Here is an 18,466-nt window from a genome sequence, read left to right as displayed (position 1 = left end):
TCATCAGCATTTGCCACATCATGATATCACTTGGAAGTTTGATTGGTGTGTATTTTCTAAGTGGGGAAGTAGCCTACAACCCTACAACTTTATTCAAAATATTATAATTGCAAAAGTATGGTAACTTAGCTGTGCTGCTAGTAACAAAAATGCCTCATAACAAAGTATTCTCAGTTAAAAAATATCTTTATTGATGATACCTAATATAAATAAATGGAACATGTTTAGTTCAAAACAAAATCATCATTCAGTTTGCAAATTACAAATAGTATTTATAGTTATCTTCATGATAGACACAACTGAAATTGTAACTGAGGAATATTGCGATTTATTTTGTTTCTGAAATTTTCCAACACGTCTTGGTTAAACAGTTCCATATTTGGGGCTGAATAACATATAAGCTGTTTTTTGTATGTTTCTAAATAGTTTTCAGCTTAAGGGCCATCTTCAGCAAACAACTGAGTAGCGTCCGCAAGGGACACTAATTGTTAGATAAGAAAATAAAAGACACTGGCACAATGTAAATGACAGTTTACACAATGGACAATATTAAACGCAATAAATAGTTAAAATACATAATATTACAGTATTACAAGGTATATGGTTAGAATGCTAAAGTTTATGAGGGCACACCTGCTGCTAGTCAGTTGTTTTCTGAAAATGGGCCAGTAAGCCAAAAAATAGTTAGAAATAAACAAAAGTCATTAGAACAAAAATGCTTTACTTGTTACTCAGTCCTAAATATTGTTCATCTTTGAAGTCGGGTACACAGTACCAATGAATGATTGCAGGTGATGTTTAGCTCATGATTTTAGATTATTTATGTACTGTTGCACAGTTTTGCAGTTAGGCAATTTTCATTTGCCATTTGTCGGCTGTTTGGCCATGTAAATATTTTTGTACTGACGCGCTATCTACAACATATGCAACAACACATTACGGCAGTAACTGTCATCACAGGATTCTGAAAGCCAAACAGTCAATGAATGGTACTTGAAAACGTCTTAATGCAGAAATTGAGGATTAATGCATAAATAAACTAAGATTCAACAGTTCAAATCGACATGAAGACGTTTATGAGGGAGGACGGCGGGAGACGTTAATATCTCCGTTGTTCACCAACGTTCTTGCCGAGATGGGTGCACCAGTTCCCATCAGATCACCTAAGTGTTTGGCCAACACTTGGCAGGGTGACCATCGGTCCACACCGCATGCTCTTGACGACTTTCTCTTCGGCCTTATGACAGAAGGGGCAGCAGGGGTGACCGGCCGAAGTCTCTTATCGCCAATCTTGCTTCCAGTATTCTGGATTCAATTACAAAACTCTCTGCAATGTCTTATAAAGCAACAACTTGAGAAACTGTTGCTGCTGACCCGTGTGTCAGATGGGGACATTACGTTTCGCGACATTAAGGTTGGCGACCCCCTTGGTGTTCTTCGACAGGCTACATACTGGCAACAGGTTTCAAACTCTTCCTTCTCTCATCATCTCCAACAGGAACATGAGACTGCATTATACATACACCCCTTACAGTCACCACACATAACAGATACATTTGCAAAGCACATAGCTCTCAAACTTCCCACAGGAAAATTGTCTGTGGGTGCTAAGGATTGGAAAAACGTGTCCAATTAGAAAACTGAACCTTCTCATCGGTGTTTCCCAGCCACTTATGCCATAATACTTTTACTTTTACTAACTTTTACTACAGTACCAGTGAGATCTAGTGAAAAATGAAACAGACTTCTTTATGTTTCAGTTTTCCGTCACTGACCTATTTCGCGTAGTATTATGCTTACTGATGCTTGTGTTCTTGAGCTAGAGTCCTCCATGCTCGCATCACTATAAAGCTTGGCTTCAGAGAGACAGTGCTGTAAGGTGTTGCCACTTAGGGGCTCCTGAAGGTAGTAGGCGCCTTTTATATGGAAGCTGGTGGCAAAGGTGGCATGGCCGATGTACAAAATACGAGCGCGGATGGGCAAAGAGATCCATTACTATTCTTTTACGCTATTGGTGGAAAATCACCAGAAACAGTAACAATCGTAAAATACCTGTGAGTAACCATCCTGAACCAGCTGAAGGAGAATGACTAGATAAAATAATATTTAGGGAAGCGGGTGCCACTCTCAGATTCAGTGGAACAATCGTAAGGAAATGTAATTCATCCACAAAATGCCCTACTTGTTATTGGTCTAAAGCTTTTTATCGGTGAAGATTAATGGAAGAGACAGAAGCCGACAAAGAGCGCATCGTCTAGCAAACGTGAGAGTGTCACGGAGATGCCAACTACGTTGGCTCTCGCTACAAGAGGGGTCTTTTGTATGATGCAGAACATTGTAAATGAAATTACTAGAGCTTGCGCTCAAGGAAAAGTTGGACAACATGTTATTTCCTCCCATGTACATCCCTGGAAATGACGAAAGAAATCTCAGAAATTAGAACTCATTCATCGACAGATGAATCTTCCCATGCACAGTTCGCGAATGCAGCAGAGAAGTGACAAAACGGTGGTGGCATCAGTGGTTTCGTCGTCCAAACACCGTAATGTGGCTTGCGGAGTACGGGTGTTGATGTACCGTAGGTCGCGCCTGGACTGCAGTGCGACTGCCCTGTTCATTGGCGTCAGTGGTCCCCGCCTCACCCTCTTCTGCGACTGCGGCGGTTACTGCAGGGGTGGCCAGGGCCGCGCGCAGACGGCGCCACATGACGGCCTGCTGCTTGGGCTGCTGCGGCCACTCAAGGTAGGTGCGGGTGTCCATCAGGTAGCGCAGGTGGCGCGGCAGACACGCCCGGTCCAGCCGCGTCAGCTCCAGCAGCACAAGGTGCGACACCTTGACAGATGCCAACTCCAGCTCCCAGCGGCACCACTGCGACCAAAACGGTTTCATTCCGTAACTACAGTAATGTCTGTGATGATACATCTCAGGCCAGTTACACTACTGGCCACTAAAATTGCTACACCACGAATATGACGTGCTACAGACGCTAAATTTAACCGACAGGAAGAAAATGCTGTGATATGTAAATGATTAGCTTTTCAGAGCATTCACACAAGGTTGGCGCCGGTGGCTTCACCCACAACGTGCTGACATGAGGAAAGTTTCCAACCGATTTGTCATACACAAACAGCAGTTGACCGGCGTTGCCTGGTGAAACGTTGTTGTGATGCCCCATGTAAGGAGGAGAAATGGGTACCATCACGTTTCCGACTTTGATAAAGGTCGGATTGTAGCCTATCACGATTGCGGTTTATCGTATCGCGACATTGCTGCTCACGTTGGTCGAGATCCAATGACTGTTAGCAGAATATGGAATCGGTGGGTTCAGGAGGGTAATACCGAACGCCGTGGTAGATCCCAATGGCCACATATCACTAGCAGTCGAGATGACAGGCATCTTATCCGCACGGCTGTAACGGATCGCGCAGCCACGTCTCGACCCCTGAGTCAACAGATGGAGACGTTTGCAAGACAACAACTATCTGCACGAACAGTTAGATGACGTTTGCAGCAGCATGGACTGTGGTTACCCTTGACGCTGCATCACAGACAGGAGCGCCTGCGATGGCGTACTCAACGACGAACCTGGTGCACGAATGGCAAAACGTCATTTTTTTGGATGAATCCAGGTTCTGTTTACAGCGTCATGATGGTCGCATCCGCGTTTGGCGACATCGCGGTGAACGCACGTTGGAAGCGTGTATTCGTCATCGCCATAATGGCGTATCACCCGCCGTGATGGTACGGGGTGCCACCGATTACACGTTTTGGTCACCTCTTGTTCGCATTGACGGCACATTGAACAGTGGACGTTACATTTCAGACGTGTTACGACCCGTGGCTCTACCCTTCATTCGATCCCTGCGAAACCCTACATTTCAGCAGGATAATGCACGAGCACATGTTGCAGGTCCTGTACGGGCCCTTCTGGATACAGAAAATGTTGGACTGCTGCCCTGGCCAGCACATTCTCCAGATCTCTCACCAATTGAAAACGCCTGGTCAATGGTTTCCGAGCAACCGTCACAATACGTCAGTCACTACTCTTGATGAACTGTTGTATCGTGTTGAAGCTGCGTGGGCAAATGTAACTGTACATGCCATCCAAGCTCTGTTTGACCCAATGCCCAGGCGTATCAAGGCCGTTATTACGGCCAGAGGTGGTTATTCTGGGTACTGATTTCTCAGGATCTATGCACCCAAATTATGTGAAAATGTAATCATATGTCAGTTCTAGTATAATATATTTGTCCAATGAATACCCGTTTATCATCTGCATTTCTTCCTGGTGTAGCAATTTAATGGACAGTAGTGTATTTACTCCCTTGCAAAGAGGCTCACAATGCATTCGAAATGAAAACAAAAAAGCAATTGGGGGAACATAACGTTAACATGATTCGGGTGTTGCTATACTCTCGAAAGTGTACCACACCACTACAGTGTTCTGGGAAGGGACGCAGCTCAGTTCAGTTTTGCTGTGAATGACAAAATAGTTTTGAAATTCCTTGACAAATGGCTTCGTCTCTTGCTACCTGTCAAGTCTCCATCACAGGATCCTGATTTGTTCAGACGGCCACTGCACTGATGACGTCTGTCTTTTTGGCGGGGCCTGGTGCAAGTTCAGACGGAGAAGACTCTCTCTCTCCTGCGGAGTGAGGGCAGCCAGCTATTCTCCCTTGGTGCTCGCTGGGACGACCCGTAAGATCCCACTATGTAAGGCAGGCTGTAATTGCTTACAAGAGGATGGGAGAGTCCCGAAATCGCTCAAGGAACCTGCGGGAATGGATGCTATTCTTCATCCTTACCCACATCTTCTGACACATTATGTAAACGTTTTTGATAAGTTGGATGGGTCTCTGTTGTACCCGATTCTGTCAGATCTGAGTTCATATGGAACCATAACAGATCCTTTAAAAAGGTTATGGAAATCATAGACCGAGAAGAAAATGCATTTCAACAACTGATGGTAGATTCTCTCTGCAGATAACATATCGCTAATTGCCAAAATGGTTCAAATGGCTCTGAGCACTATGGGACTTAACATCTATGGTCATCAGTCCCCTAGAACTTAGAACTACTTAAACCTAACTAACCTAAGGACAGCACACAACACCCAGCCATCACGAGGCAGAGAAAATCCCTGACCCCGCCGGGAATCGAACCCGGGAACCCGGGAACCCGGGCGTGGGAAGCGAGAACGCTACCGCACGACCACGAGATGCGGGCGCTAATTGCCACTTCGTCGATGAAACTTCTTTCCTTCATTTTGGCTAGAGCTCCAATACTCTGGAAGTAGCCAGGTGGTGTGAAATTAGAGGCATGACAAAGCTGAGCACATGTTGCCAAGGGACAGATACGAGCTCCAGCAGGAATGTCATGGACTAGTGCAGAGCTAACGTTTCTTTTTTTCTTTTTCAGCGTTAGTTTCGCAATGAACTGGGATCCGCCCTTCCCGTCATCACTTGGCTCCGGCTTGTGCTTCGTCAGGATGGAGACCCACCGTCTTGAGGTCTATATGAAGGGAGTCTAGTGAATGTTGTCCCGGTCTCCAAGCCCTCCGTTCACCATCGGCTTCTAGTGAGAACCTACATTTTTCTATTGTCCGTGAATGTTATTAATAGCGTGTACAGACATTCCAAGACACACAAATAGTCCTGCATGTGGACTTTTCAATTTTTTACAAAATTTCCGTGGACAATGCTGAATCAAAGGCAATTGAAAGTAAAAACGTTAAGCAGCGATCGCGACCCAATTTAGAAAACTTTTGGGGTAGTCCTTTAGAACTACTGCAAGACAGGAAGCCTGTCCGTGTGAAACAGAACATTTTAGGAGCGACTGAAATGCTTAAATGGTGGGAGCAGGTGCAGCAGCAACCTAATACTAGAAGGTCCAAGTGGCGTAGCAAGCAGGCACTGGTCAGTCTGTGCATGGAACATCAGCCAAGTCGACTAATGTGGGTACCCACTATTCACACTTACCAACACTTACTGTAGACAGCACAGTATGCAAAACTCAATGCACCACTTTCTAAATGTCAATAACAATTATTAACATTAGTAATGGGCAGAGTAATGCCTATTAGGTTAGTAACAAAATATTTTATGTTAGCTAAATATTTAATAAGACCATATTCATTTAAAGTATGCAGTGTTTTTATGTCAGTTTCATAAGAGTGTGAGTACGATTTATTCTATAACAATTTTCAGTTAATGTTGGTCAATAAGAGAAGTAAAAATACATTAAAAATGCACAAGACTGGGAATAAGTGGCATGGTAGATAAGTGGTGACAGCTACAACCAACAGGAACCAAGCTGGAAGATATAGTGGGGGGAAACTGTTGCACACTGGATTTGGGTGTTGAGACTGACGTGACATATAATGAACATTGGGCACCCATTCGTCCATCCATATTTAGGTTTTTCCGTGACTTCCTTAAATCGATCCAAGAAAATGCCGCAAAGTATCCTTTGAAAGGGCATGGCCGCTTTTCTTCTCCGTCCTTCTCTAATCGGAGCTTGTGCTTCACTTGTAATGAACTTTTTGTCGACGAGACTTTAAACACTCAATTTCCTTCCTTCCTGCTGATGGGGACATAGTGGAGTATGGAGCTCTTTCTCAAGAAAACTAATTTGTAATCCCTGAAGGTCTTTGAATTTGAATGGCAAATGACCGTGTATCGGAAGTGTCGGGACTTTATTTATTTTGCAAGTCCATTGCGAGAAAGGACTTGCGGTTTGGCTTAATTTTTATGGACAATAATGGGCGACTGATCGAGCAGCGAAGGTGGTGGATTTCTTGCAACAAGAGGATATTGGGCGAATGAACTGGTCTGCCCGTTCTCGCAACTTAAATTGCTGCAAGCACATGTGGGATGACTTGGGGAGACATATTACATCATTCCACATGTGCAAACTATCGTCCAGCAGTTGTGAACCGCCGGCCGGTGTGGCCGTGCGGTTCTAGGCGCTTCAGTCTGGAACCACGAGACCGCCACGATCGCAGGTTCGAATCCTGCCTCGGGCATTGATGTGTGTGATGTCCTTAGGTTAGTTAGGTTTAAGTAGTTCTAAGTTCTATGGGACTGATGACCTCAGATGTTAAGTCCCATAGTGCTCAGAACCATTTGAACCATTTTTAGTTGTCAACCGTGCTGATGGAGGAATCGAACGCCCTACCAGAAGAACTCCTTATCTACCTTGTGACAAGCATGGGAGCACATGGCAGAGTACGCACTGTGTCCATGGTGGTTACACTCCCTATTAAGAACCGCGTCCCACCTTGTTTTAATGTCCAGGGGATAAAAAAAAAATAGTGGTGATTGGGGTACAGTTGCAAACCAGTTCATTTTTATCGTAACTCGGTGGTAGGTAGCAAGCATCGTGATAACTTTTAAGTTCCGCAAGTTGAAAACATATCATTATAATTGTTCATTTCCTGCTCTGACATAGACAAGATGAGCTGCTGGATTTAGGTCTTTCTTTTCTAGATATTAAAGCCAAGTGACGCCACAATTTTGGACGCGCAACAGGGACTTAGTTAGAAAGTAAACTGTATGAACTACACTCCTGGAAATTGAAATAAGAACACCGTAAATTCATTGTCCCAGGAAGGGGAAACTTTATTGACACATTCCTGGGGTCAGATACATCACATGATCACACTGACAGAACCACAGGCACATAGACACAGGCAACAGAGCATGCACAATGTCGGCACTAGTACAGTGTATATCCACCTTTCGCAGCAATGCAGGCTGCTATTCTCCCATGGAGACGATCGTAGAGATGCTGGATGTAGTCCTGTGGAACGGCTTGCCATGCCATTTCCACCTGACGCCTCAGTTGGACCAGCGTTCGTGCTGGACGTGCAGACCACGTGAGACGACGCTTCATCCAGTCCCAAACATGCTCAATGGGGGACAAATCCGGAGATCTTGCTGGCCAGTGTAGTTGATTTACACCTTCTAGAGCACGTTGGGTGGCACGGGATACATGCGGACGTGCATTGTCCTGTTGGAACAGCAAGTTCCCTTGCCGGTCTAGGAATGGTAGAACGATGGGTTCGATGACGGTTTGGATGTACCGTGCACTATTCAGTGTCCCCTCGACGATCACCAGCGGTGTACGGCCAGTGTAGGAGATCGCTCCCCACACCATGATGCCGGGTGTTGGCCCTGTGTGCCTCGGTCGTATGCAGTCCTGATTGTGGCGCTCACCTGCACGGCGCCAAACACGCATACGACCATCATTGGCACCAAGGCAGAAGCGACTCTCAACGCTGAAGACGACACGTCTCCATTCGTCCCTCCATTCACGCCTGTCGCGACACCACTGGAGGCGGGCTGCACGATGTTGGGGCGTGAGCGGAAGACGGCCTAACGGTGTGCGGGACCGTAGCCCAGCTTCATGGAGACGGTTGCGAATGGTCCTCGCCGATACCCCGGGAGCAACAGTGTCCCTAATTTGCTGGGAAGTGGCGGTGCGGTCCCCTACGGCACTGCGTAGGATCCTACGGTCTTGGCGTGCATCCGTGCGTCGCTGCGGTCCGGTCCCAGGTCGACGGGCACGTGCACCTTCCGCCGACCACTGGCGACAACATCGATGTACTGTGGAGACCTCACGCCCCACGTGTTGAGCAATTCGGCGGTACGTCCACCCGGCCTCCCGCATGCCCACTATACGCCCTCGCTCAAAGTCCGTCAACTGCACATACGGTTCACGTCCACGCTGTCGCGGCATGCTACCAGTGTTAAAGACTGCGATGGAGCTCCGTATGCCACGGCAAACTGGCTGACACTGACGGCGGCGGTGCACAAATGCTGCGCAGCTAGCTAGCGCCATTCGACGGCCAACACCGCGGTTCCTGGTGTGTCCGCTGTGCCGTGCGTGTGATCATTGCTTGTACAGCCCTCTCGCAGTGTCCGGAGCAAATATGGTGGGTCTGACACACCGGTGTCAATGTGTTCTTTTTTCCATTTCCAGGAGTGTATGAGGCAATGTGAAAATGAAGTGTAGGAGCTGGGGTATTAAGTGGGGCTCATACTGTAAAGGACGATTCGTAACTAAGTACCAAGCAAATCAGAGTGATATCACAGGAAACGAAAAATATGAAAGAGCACATGTTCACAGGAGTCTGTTTTGGGCTCTTTCATTTTAGAGGCAACCTATTTCATGTTTTTTAAGATCAGTGATATGTATTTTGCAGCTGTCTGACAGGTATTTAACTAGCCAGCATTGTTATACATCGATTCTGGTACGTTTGTAAATACTTTGCATCGCGATTGCATCGGGAACATTGTCTTTGATGGGCGGTTGGCTTTCAGCCAGTTACAGGCCTTGGCTGTAGTCTTCTCCATGTGCTTCTAGTTTCAAGAGGAAATAAACCATTAAACAATATAGGGGACTAGAGTGAACAGTTCATGGAGTAATAAGACATGTTTTGTACCAGAACCACATTAGAAGCAACACGCTGTTCTGATGAATCATTTACGTTCGATGTAGATTCATGATACTGAATAGCTTGTATAGTGCACCAAATTACCGGTAAGACCCTTCCAAGTCAATTTGTTGTGTTAAGTTCTATGCAATCGTTTGCTGTGGGACAGGGCTACCTTTTAGCGCGTAATTTGTAAGTCTAATTCATTCTGTCTTCTGTTTAATTCTTCCATGCTAAGTATTATAAGAAAGAGAAGATCAGTTCGGATTTCACAATATGCCTCCAACGCTGTAAACTAATAAAGTTCAATACATTCTGTGGGTGTTGAAGATATTTCTAGTGTCTATACGTGTTCGCTCAAATACCCTGTGCATAGAGCGCAACAGCCTTGTAGGACTAATGTCTGGCAAGTGATACCAGGGCAAGAATTTGTTTTATTTACGTAAGTGAGATCTTGGATTTCCATAGGGCGATGTACTTGAGGTCAGTATTTTCGAAGTGGAAGAAGACATAGATGAAGATGAAATGCTACAGCGTGAAGAGTTTGACAGAGCACTGAAAGACGTAAGTCGAAACAAGGCACCGGGAGTAGGCAAGCAAGGGTTTACAGGTAACCAATTTGTCGAACTGTCAGTTTACAAATTCACAGCTGCAAAATACTAACACGAATTCTTTACAGACTAATGGAAAAACTAATAGAAACAGACCTCGAGGAAGATCAGTGTGGATTCCATAGAAATGTTGAAACACGTGAGGCAGTACTGACCCTACGACTTACCTTAGAAGATAGATTAAAGAAAGGCAAACTTACATTTATAGCATTTGTAGACTCAGAGAAACCTTTTGACAATATTGACCGGAATACTGTCTTTGATATTTCTACATCTGCATCCACATCTACATCCATACTCCGCAAGCCACCTGACGGTGTGTGGCGGAGGGTACCTTGAATACCTCTATTGGTTCTCCCTTCTATTCCAGTCTCGCATTGTTTGTGGAAAGTAAGATTGTCGGTATGCCTCTGTGTAGGCTCTAATCTCTCTGAGTTTATCCTCAGGGTCTCTTCGCGAGATACACATAGGAGGAAGCAACATACTGCTTGACTCCTCGGTGAAGGTATGTTATCGAAACTTCAACAAAAGCCCGTACCGTGCTAGTGAACGTCTCTCTTGCAGAGTCTTCCACTGGAGTTTATCTATCATCGCTTTCGCGATTACTAAATGATCCTCTAACGAAGCACGCTGCTCTCCGTTGGATCTTCTCTATCTCTTCAATCAACCCTGTCTGGTACGGATCCCACACTGGTGAGCAGTGCTCAAGCAGTGGGCAAACAAGTGTACTTTAACCTACTTCCTTTGTTTTCGGACTGCATTTCCTTAGGATTCTTCCAGTGAATCTCAATCTGGATCTGCTTTACCGACGATTAATTTTATATGGGCATTCCATTGTAAATCACTCCTAATGCCTACTCCCAGGTAACTTATGGAATTAACTGCTTACAGTTGCTGACCTGCTATATTGTAGCTAAATGAAAACGATATTTCTTTCTATGTATTCGCAGCACATTACACATGCGTACATTGAAATGCAATTGCCATTCCCTGCACCATGCATCAATTCGTTACAGATCCTCCTGCATTTCAGTACAATTTTCCATTGTTACAACTTCTGGATATACTACAGCGTCATCCGCAAAAACCCTCAGTGATCCGAAAGGTCATTTATATATATTGTGAATAGCAATGGTCCTAAGACATTCCCCTGCGGTACACCTGAAATCTTACTTCGGAAGACTTCTCTCTATTTAGAATGACATGAAGCGTTCTGTTATCTACGAGCTCTTCAATCCAATCACACAATTGGTCAGATAGTCCATATGCTCTCACTTTGTTCATTAAACGTCTGTGGGGAACTGTATCAAACGCCGGCCGCGGTGGTCTCGCGGTTCTAGGCGCGCAGTCCGGAACCGTACAACTGCTACGGTCGCAGGTTCGAATCCTGCCTCGGGCATGGATGTGTGTGATGTCCTTAGGTTAGTTAGGTTTAAGTAGTTCTAAGTTCTAGGGGACTGATGACCACAGCAGTTGAGTCCCATAGTGCTCAGAGCCATTTGAACCATTTTTTTGTGAACTGTATCAAACGCATTGCGGAAATCAAGAAACACAGCATCTACCTGGGAACCCGTGTCTATGGCCCTCAGAGTCTCGTGGACGAATAGCGCGAGCTGGGTTTCACACGATGGCCTTCTTCGACACCCATGCTGATTCCTACAGAGTAGATTTCTAGTCTCCAGAAAAGTCATTATATTCGAACATAATACGTGTCACAAAATTATACAACTGATCGACGTTAGAGATATAGGTCTAGAGTTCTGCACATCTGCTCGGCGTCCCTTCTTGAAAACGGGGATGACCTGTGCCCTTTTCGAATCCTTTGGAACGCTACGCTCTTCTAGAGACCTGCGGTACATTGTTTTCAGAAGGGGGGAGGGGGCAAGTTCCTTCGCGTACTCTATGTAAAATCGAACTGGTATACCATCAGGTCCAGCGGCCTTTCCTCTTTTGAGCAATTTTAACTGTTTTTCTATCCCTCTGTCATCTATTTCGATATCTATCATTTTTTCGGCTGTGCGACAATCTAGAGAAGGGACTACAGTGCAGTATTCCTTTGTGAAACAGCTTTGGTAAAAGACATTTAGTATTTCGGCCTTTAGTCTGTCATCCTCTGTTTCAGTACCATTTTGGTCACAGAGCGTATGGACATTTTGTTTTGTTACAAAATGTCCAGACACTCTGTGACCAAAATGGTACTGAAACAGATGATGACAGACTAAAGGTCGAAATACTAAATGTCTTTTTCTAAAGCTGTTTCACAGAGGAAGACTGCACTGAAGGTATCAGGGGTAAAATACATTGGGCCTAAGGCTATTTACAATTTGTACAGATGGCAGTTATAAGAGTCTAGGGGCATGATAGGGATGCAGTGGTTGGGAAGGAAGTGAAATAGGGTTGTAGCCTAGCCTCGATGTTATTCAACCTGTATAATGAGCAAGCAGTAAAGGAAACAAATGAAAAATTTGGAGTAGGTCTTAAAATCCATAGAGAAGAAATAATAATTTTGAGGTTTCCCAACAACATTGTAATTCTGTGAGAGACAGTATAGGTCCTGCAAGAGCAGTTGAACGGAATGGACAGTGTCTTGAAAGGAGGATATAAGATGAACATCAAAAAAAGCAAAACGAGGATAATGGAATTTAGTTGAATTAAATCAGGTAATCCTGAGAGAATTAGATTAGGAAATGAGACACTTAAAGTAGTATATGAGTTTTGCTATTTGGGGAGCAAAATAAATTATGATGTTCAACGTAGAGAGAATATAAAATGTAGACTGGCAATGGCAAGTAAAGTGTTTCTGAAGAAGAGAAAATTGTTAACATCGAGGATAGATTTAAGTGTCAGGAAGTTTTTTGAAAGTATTTGTATGGAATGTAGCCATGTGTCGATGTGAAACAAGGGCGATAAATAGTTTAGACAATAAGAGAATTGAAGCTTTTGAAATGTGGTGCTACAGGAGAATGCTGAAGATTAGATGGGTAGATCACATAACTAATGAGGAGGTATTGAATAGAATTGGAGAGAAGAGAAATTTGTGGCACAACTTGACTAGAAGAAGGGATCGGTTGGTAGGACATATTCTGAGGCATCAAGGGGTCACCAATTTAGTATTGGAGGACAGTGTGGAAGGTAAAAATCGTAGAGGGAGACCAAGACATGAATACACTACACAGATTAAGGAGTATGTAGGTTAGAAGCTTGCACAGGATAGAGTGGCATGGCGAGTTGCTTCAAACCAGTCTCTGGACTGAAGACCACAACAACACCTGCTGTTCTCTGTAATAGGAAAGTATGTGCTATAAATGACATCTGAAATATTGATTCGGATCACGTAGCATTAAAAATCTTTGCATGGCCGTTAGAATCTTTATTCTTGCCTATCACTATAATATCTGAGCTGACACGTAACAAACACAGCTCAGTGGATTCTAAATGTGGCTTTTTCTCGCTCACCTGGCTGTCGATGAACGCCTGCGAGAGAACGATGACGGTGGAGCGGCTGTTGCGCATGGAGGACACGATGTTGTCCGCGATCAGCGAGCCCAGCGGGAAGTCCCTCTCGTGGAGGCAGAGTCGCAGCGCCAGCTCCTCAGGGGATTCCCCGGCGTGCTCCAGCTTCTGCAGCAGCTCTCCGACCACCCAGGCGCGGTCCGCGCTGCTGCTTACACGCATCGAGGATCAGAAGCATGTCACATGTCTCTCACTCTCTAATACGACCAAAGTAATGACGCTCAAAAAATGTAAGAAGTACTAGGACAAGCAGCAGTACAAAATTGTATGTATTGTATTGTATGTTAGCCGGGGACTTAGAAACGACGGAGAGGCTCCGTCCCCGCCGCAGACGCAGTGGTCCACAACCCCACGACGACTACCGCAGTCCACTTCACGCCTCCGCCGTCCCACACCGAACCCAGGGTTATTGTGCGGTTCCGCCCCCCGTGGACCCCCCCAGGGAACGTCTCACACCAGACGAGTATAACCCCTATGTTTGCGTGGTACAGTAATGGTGGTGTACGTGTGAGTATAGAACTTGTTTGCGCAGCAGTCGCCGACATAGTGTAACTGAGTCGGAATAAGGGGAACCAGCCCGCATTCGCCGAGGCAGATGGAAAACCGCCTAAAAACCATCTACAGACGGGCCGGTTCATCGGACCTCGACACAAATCCGCCGGGCGGTTTCGTGCCGGGGACCAGGCGCTCCTTCCCGCCCGGAAAGCCGTGCGTTAGACCGCACGGCCAACCGGGCGGGCTAGCACAAAATTACTCGTTGGCATAAAAGATCTTTTATGATCTAAATCCATATGAGAAATTCCAATGTGTGTTTCCAGCTGGAATATTAATAGCGAGATAATCAGATGTGGAGAACATATACTACTGTAATTACCAGAATTAAGCAATGGGAACTACTGATAAGAAATTAGAAAATTAGATAAGAACCTGACATATATCACAGAAATGACATTGTGACTAACACTTTCTACAGCTGAGATACAAAACATTATTCACAAGCTGTTTCGCTTGACATGACTGTCCTCAGGTTCAAACTCGACGTTGAGTTTGTGTGTCAGTAGTTCATTAACGATACAGGCTAGCCACAGTTCACCAGTAACCATCCATAACACTAGTACGCTGACTGAACTACCCACATCCACGTACGATTATTACTTCAGTCATCATGTGGCTGTATTACTAAAATTCATATGGCTCTGAGCACTATGGGACTTAACATCTGTAGTCATCAGTCCCCTAGAACTTAGAACTACTTAAACCTAACTAACCCAAGGACATCACACACATCCATGCCCGAGGCAGGATTCGAACCTGCGACCGTAGCAGTCGCGCGGTTCCGGACTGAGCGCCTTACCGCGAGACCACCGCGGCCGGCGCTGTATTACTCCGATTGCCTTTCGCTAACCCCACGAATCTATACAGATTCAACTGCCATTGTGCTTACACTGTACACAAATAACACGGCAAACTGTGGAAGTCACTGATGTATGAAACAAGCCGAGGCTAAAACATACTAACCTATTACCCGTCTACTTGTGCCTGCTGTTTGACATAATAACTGGTTTTCACGACGTACCGATTCAGGCGTGTAGATTTCTTCCATTCAGTTTACTGAAATTGGTCGTTTAAAGGGAATTAAAACAACCACCTATAATCGGGGCAGTACACACTAGATACGCTGCTTACACACAGATACTAATTTCAACTTTTTTATCTGAAGATTGTCAGATATACTGGTAGTGAATAAAGCTGTTTAATTAGCAGCTATAGGCGTTAATACGGTCTCAGTTAGTCAGCATCTTCCGATCTTGTAGTTGCCGGCCGGAGTGGCCGTGCGGTTAAAGGCGCTACAGTCTGGAACCGCACGACCGCTACGGTCGCAGGTTCGAATCCTGCCTCAGGCATGGATGTGTGTGATGTCCTTAGGTTAGTTAGGTTTAAGTAGTTCTAAGTTCTAGGGGACTTATGACCACAGCAGTTGAGTCCCATAGTGCTCAGAGCCATTTGAACCATTTTTTTCGATCTTGTAGTTAGCGTTGCTGAATCTCGATTATGGGAACTGCGTCCATCTCCTGACTGGCTTGAGGATTTGCTGTGTTCGGGGCTGGATTCATGAGATGTCCAAACCCCTCAGAATGAGACTTAACGGCAAAATATGTCATATGCACATTTTATTTGACTTTTCTGCGACTTAGATAATTCTCGAAATTTGTTAACCTTGGTATACATAGAGATGAGGCAACCTGCGGGCCTCACAGAAACTGTAATTTGACGTCTAAGTAACAGCATTTATCAATTCTACATTATAGCCCATCACCTAAACGCAGCGTTGTCTTGAAGGAATATGTAAACGAGTCTCTATTTCTTCATCCAGATTTCAATTGGTCATCTTAAGGGGAACTGTCAGACTTCTACTGGCCAAAATGATTTGTAACTGTTGGACGTAGCCTCTTCTGCCAAGCAATACCATGGGTAACGCCGTGCCTTGAAACAGTGTCATGGGGTGCGATTGACGAGAATGGTGTTGTAAAGGGGGGGGGGGGGAGGGGTGCCGTCCTTACGACTTTGCGCTAAAGCGGCACTCCGCTCGAATATTTTTCACGTACTCTCATAGATTGAAAACATCGTCATTTGCTCGGATTTCCAGCTCCTTGTTGAAGACTGAAGGTTAAATCCTATCGTAACGAAATGTCAACTGTTTCTGTTCGAAGGCAAAAACTCTTCTCCCTTGATACTGTGGTGCGCACTGCAGAGTTGACTTCCTGTCCGAGGCATCGCTCCATATTTGATTCTCGTAAAACTTAGATATACAGCACTCCACCTGGTCGAGATATTGACAGGAACACTCGCATGCATTACAGTAATTGACAACTGTCCATAGCATTCCTGGATTTTGGAAGGAGCTCAGCTCGTCCTTTGATTATTGGGTGGAATATGGGTACTACATGATGTTTCTGTGATGTCCACGCAACTTATATGATTGGTGTTCCTGTATACCAGGGCTTCACAACATACGTGCTCGCGGAGCAAGCTGTGAGCAGCAAGGCGCGAGCACGGAGCAGCGCGAGCACGCTATCCCCACTAAAGGACCAAAGTGGAGAGTGGGGAGAGTCACGTGGGGCACACAACAGCTGCCGCCAGTCAATATAAATCCGCGGCCACCTGCAGGGATATCACTCACGAATTATTACTGCGACAATTGAAACAAATAAAGGAGAATATACACGTGCCACATAATTTTATTAGCTTAGTGTATGCCTCTACATTCGTATTAATTTGTGAACTATTACACAATAAAAGGTGTCACTGAAGTGTGGGATTCTCGATTATCTTGTACTTTTTGCCCTTTACAATTGCGTCTATGTTCGGAGTAATTGTTCTTGTGCATCGTAGGCGCAGCGTGCAGTTTAAATTTCGAACAGACAATGCGTTTCTCAGGCGCGTCTTGTTACATTTCATTGCAGAGAACAGTTGTTCACAAACATACCTGGAACCGAACATTTATATTATTGTAGCCGCCAGTTTGTGCAAACTGGGAAATCTATCCTGAGGGAAGTGTCTGTAGAATTCCAAAATGTTTTTCTTGTTCTGAAATTTGTCTCTGTATTCTCTGTCACACTGCAGGTCAAGAATTTCTAGTTGCAGCTCAGGACGAATCAAGCCATAAAATCTATACAGATATTTGCAAGCTGGCTCTGGAGGTCGTCTGCCATGTCCTGTATGCGACGCATAATGGTCATGTTAGATAATGGCACAATCCGAAACTGTTCAACTTGAGATGGACACAAATGTTCCGCTGCAACTACCAAACATTCTTTTATTAAATCGCCATCAGTGAAGGGGCGCAGGGATTTTGCTAAAAGCAAAGCAATTTTGTAACTCACTCTGAGAGCTGCCTCAGTTGATTTTCCTTCGTCGTCCAGATCTTCTTCGGATAGCTTTCTTTTAAGTTTAATAACTTCCTGTGCACGATCTGGTCCATCACATTTTCCACTTCCGTAGTCTTTCGCGTGGTACGACATATAATGTCACTGCAAATTAAATTTCCTAAAAGAATTCAGCGTTTTGTGACATACTAAACATTTTGCAACACCATCTTTTTCTGTAAACAGATACAATTCGTCCCAACTGCGAAAGCATGGTTGGGGTTACACAACGGCGACTTGACATGATTCTTTACCAGCGAAGTGACTGTTAGAGCTGATCGTAGTACTTTAAACGTTACACAGTCAGCGCTATTTCAATAGGCAAGCTGCGGCCCTATTCAAACGTGCGCGCGCATTTCCCCTCCCTCCCCTCCCTCCCTACTCCGCGACCTTGCACCTGCTCGCGAGCACGTGCCTAAGCAGACGCGAGTACTCGCGCTCAAAACTGGCCAGTTGTTAAGCCCTGCTGTATACAGTAGGAACACTGGAAATTTCATATCTTCTCATGATGTCTTACCAATCTGAAAAGGACCGCAACTATTTGAACTGACATTTTTTAAGTTGCTCACTGAACAGCCAGCTGGATAGCTCATCAGCGCATAAGCGTCCACTGGTAACACATAAGGAGGGTAGCAAGTTGCATATCTAGGATTCTGCCTGATTTCAGAATTTACATTTTCAGTTAGTCTTGCTGGGATGTGTGCATGCCATGTGCGGATACAGAGGAGCTGGCCTCAGTTTGCGAACTGCTCAATGCGGTTTTGGCTATAGCCAGCCACATTCAGGCTGCTGCCTTGGGTTGTGGTGGTGACGGAGAATCAGGTGCGTTGCAAGGGCTCTCCTTCCAAGGCACATCCCAGTGTAACCAATGTGGTGGATCCCCCTACACACCACGTTCAGTGGCTGTTGCCAACACATTTACGTTCAGTGGCTGTTGCTAACATATTTGCGTCGCTCGAGGCAGAGGGCCAGTGTGGACA

The 18,466-nt window shown here is 45.2% G+C and overlaps 1 protein-coding gene across 1 annotated transcript in view; it reads right to left on the bottom strand.

The window, feature by feature from the left end:
* Positions 1 to 201: 201 nt before the first annotated feature.
* Positions 202 to 18,466, bottom strand: part of LOC126241313 (toll-like receptor 2 type-1) — a 149,541-nt gene continuing 131,276 nt past the window's right edge. Inside the window, exons 11-12 of the mRNA XM_049947997.1 lie at positions 13,504 to 13,708; positions 202 to 2,868 (exon numbers count right to left, since the gene is read on the bottom strand). Of these exons, the coding sequence (XP_049803954.1) occupies positions 2,518 to 2,868; positions 13,504 to 13,708 (556 nt within the window). The 3' untranslated portion in view covers positions 202 to 2,517. The remainder of the gene's footprint in view (positions 2,869 to 13,503; positions 13,709 to 18,466) is intronic.

This window comes from Schistocerca nitens, chromosome 1 (genome assembly GCF_023898315.1).
Source record: "Schistocerca nitens isolate TAMUIC-IGC-003100 chromosome 1, iqSchNite1.1, whole genome shotgun sequence".
In the NCBI taxonomy this organism is placed as follows: domain Eukaryota; kingdom Metazoa; phylum Arthropoda; class Insecta; order Orthoptera; family Acrididae; genus Schistocerca; species Schistocerca nitens.
This window is presented reverse-complemented; position numbering and strand designations above follow the sequence as displayed.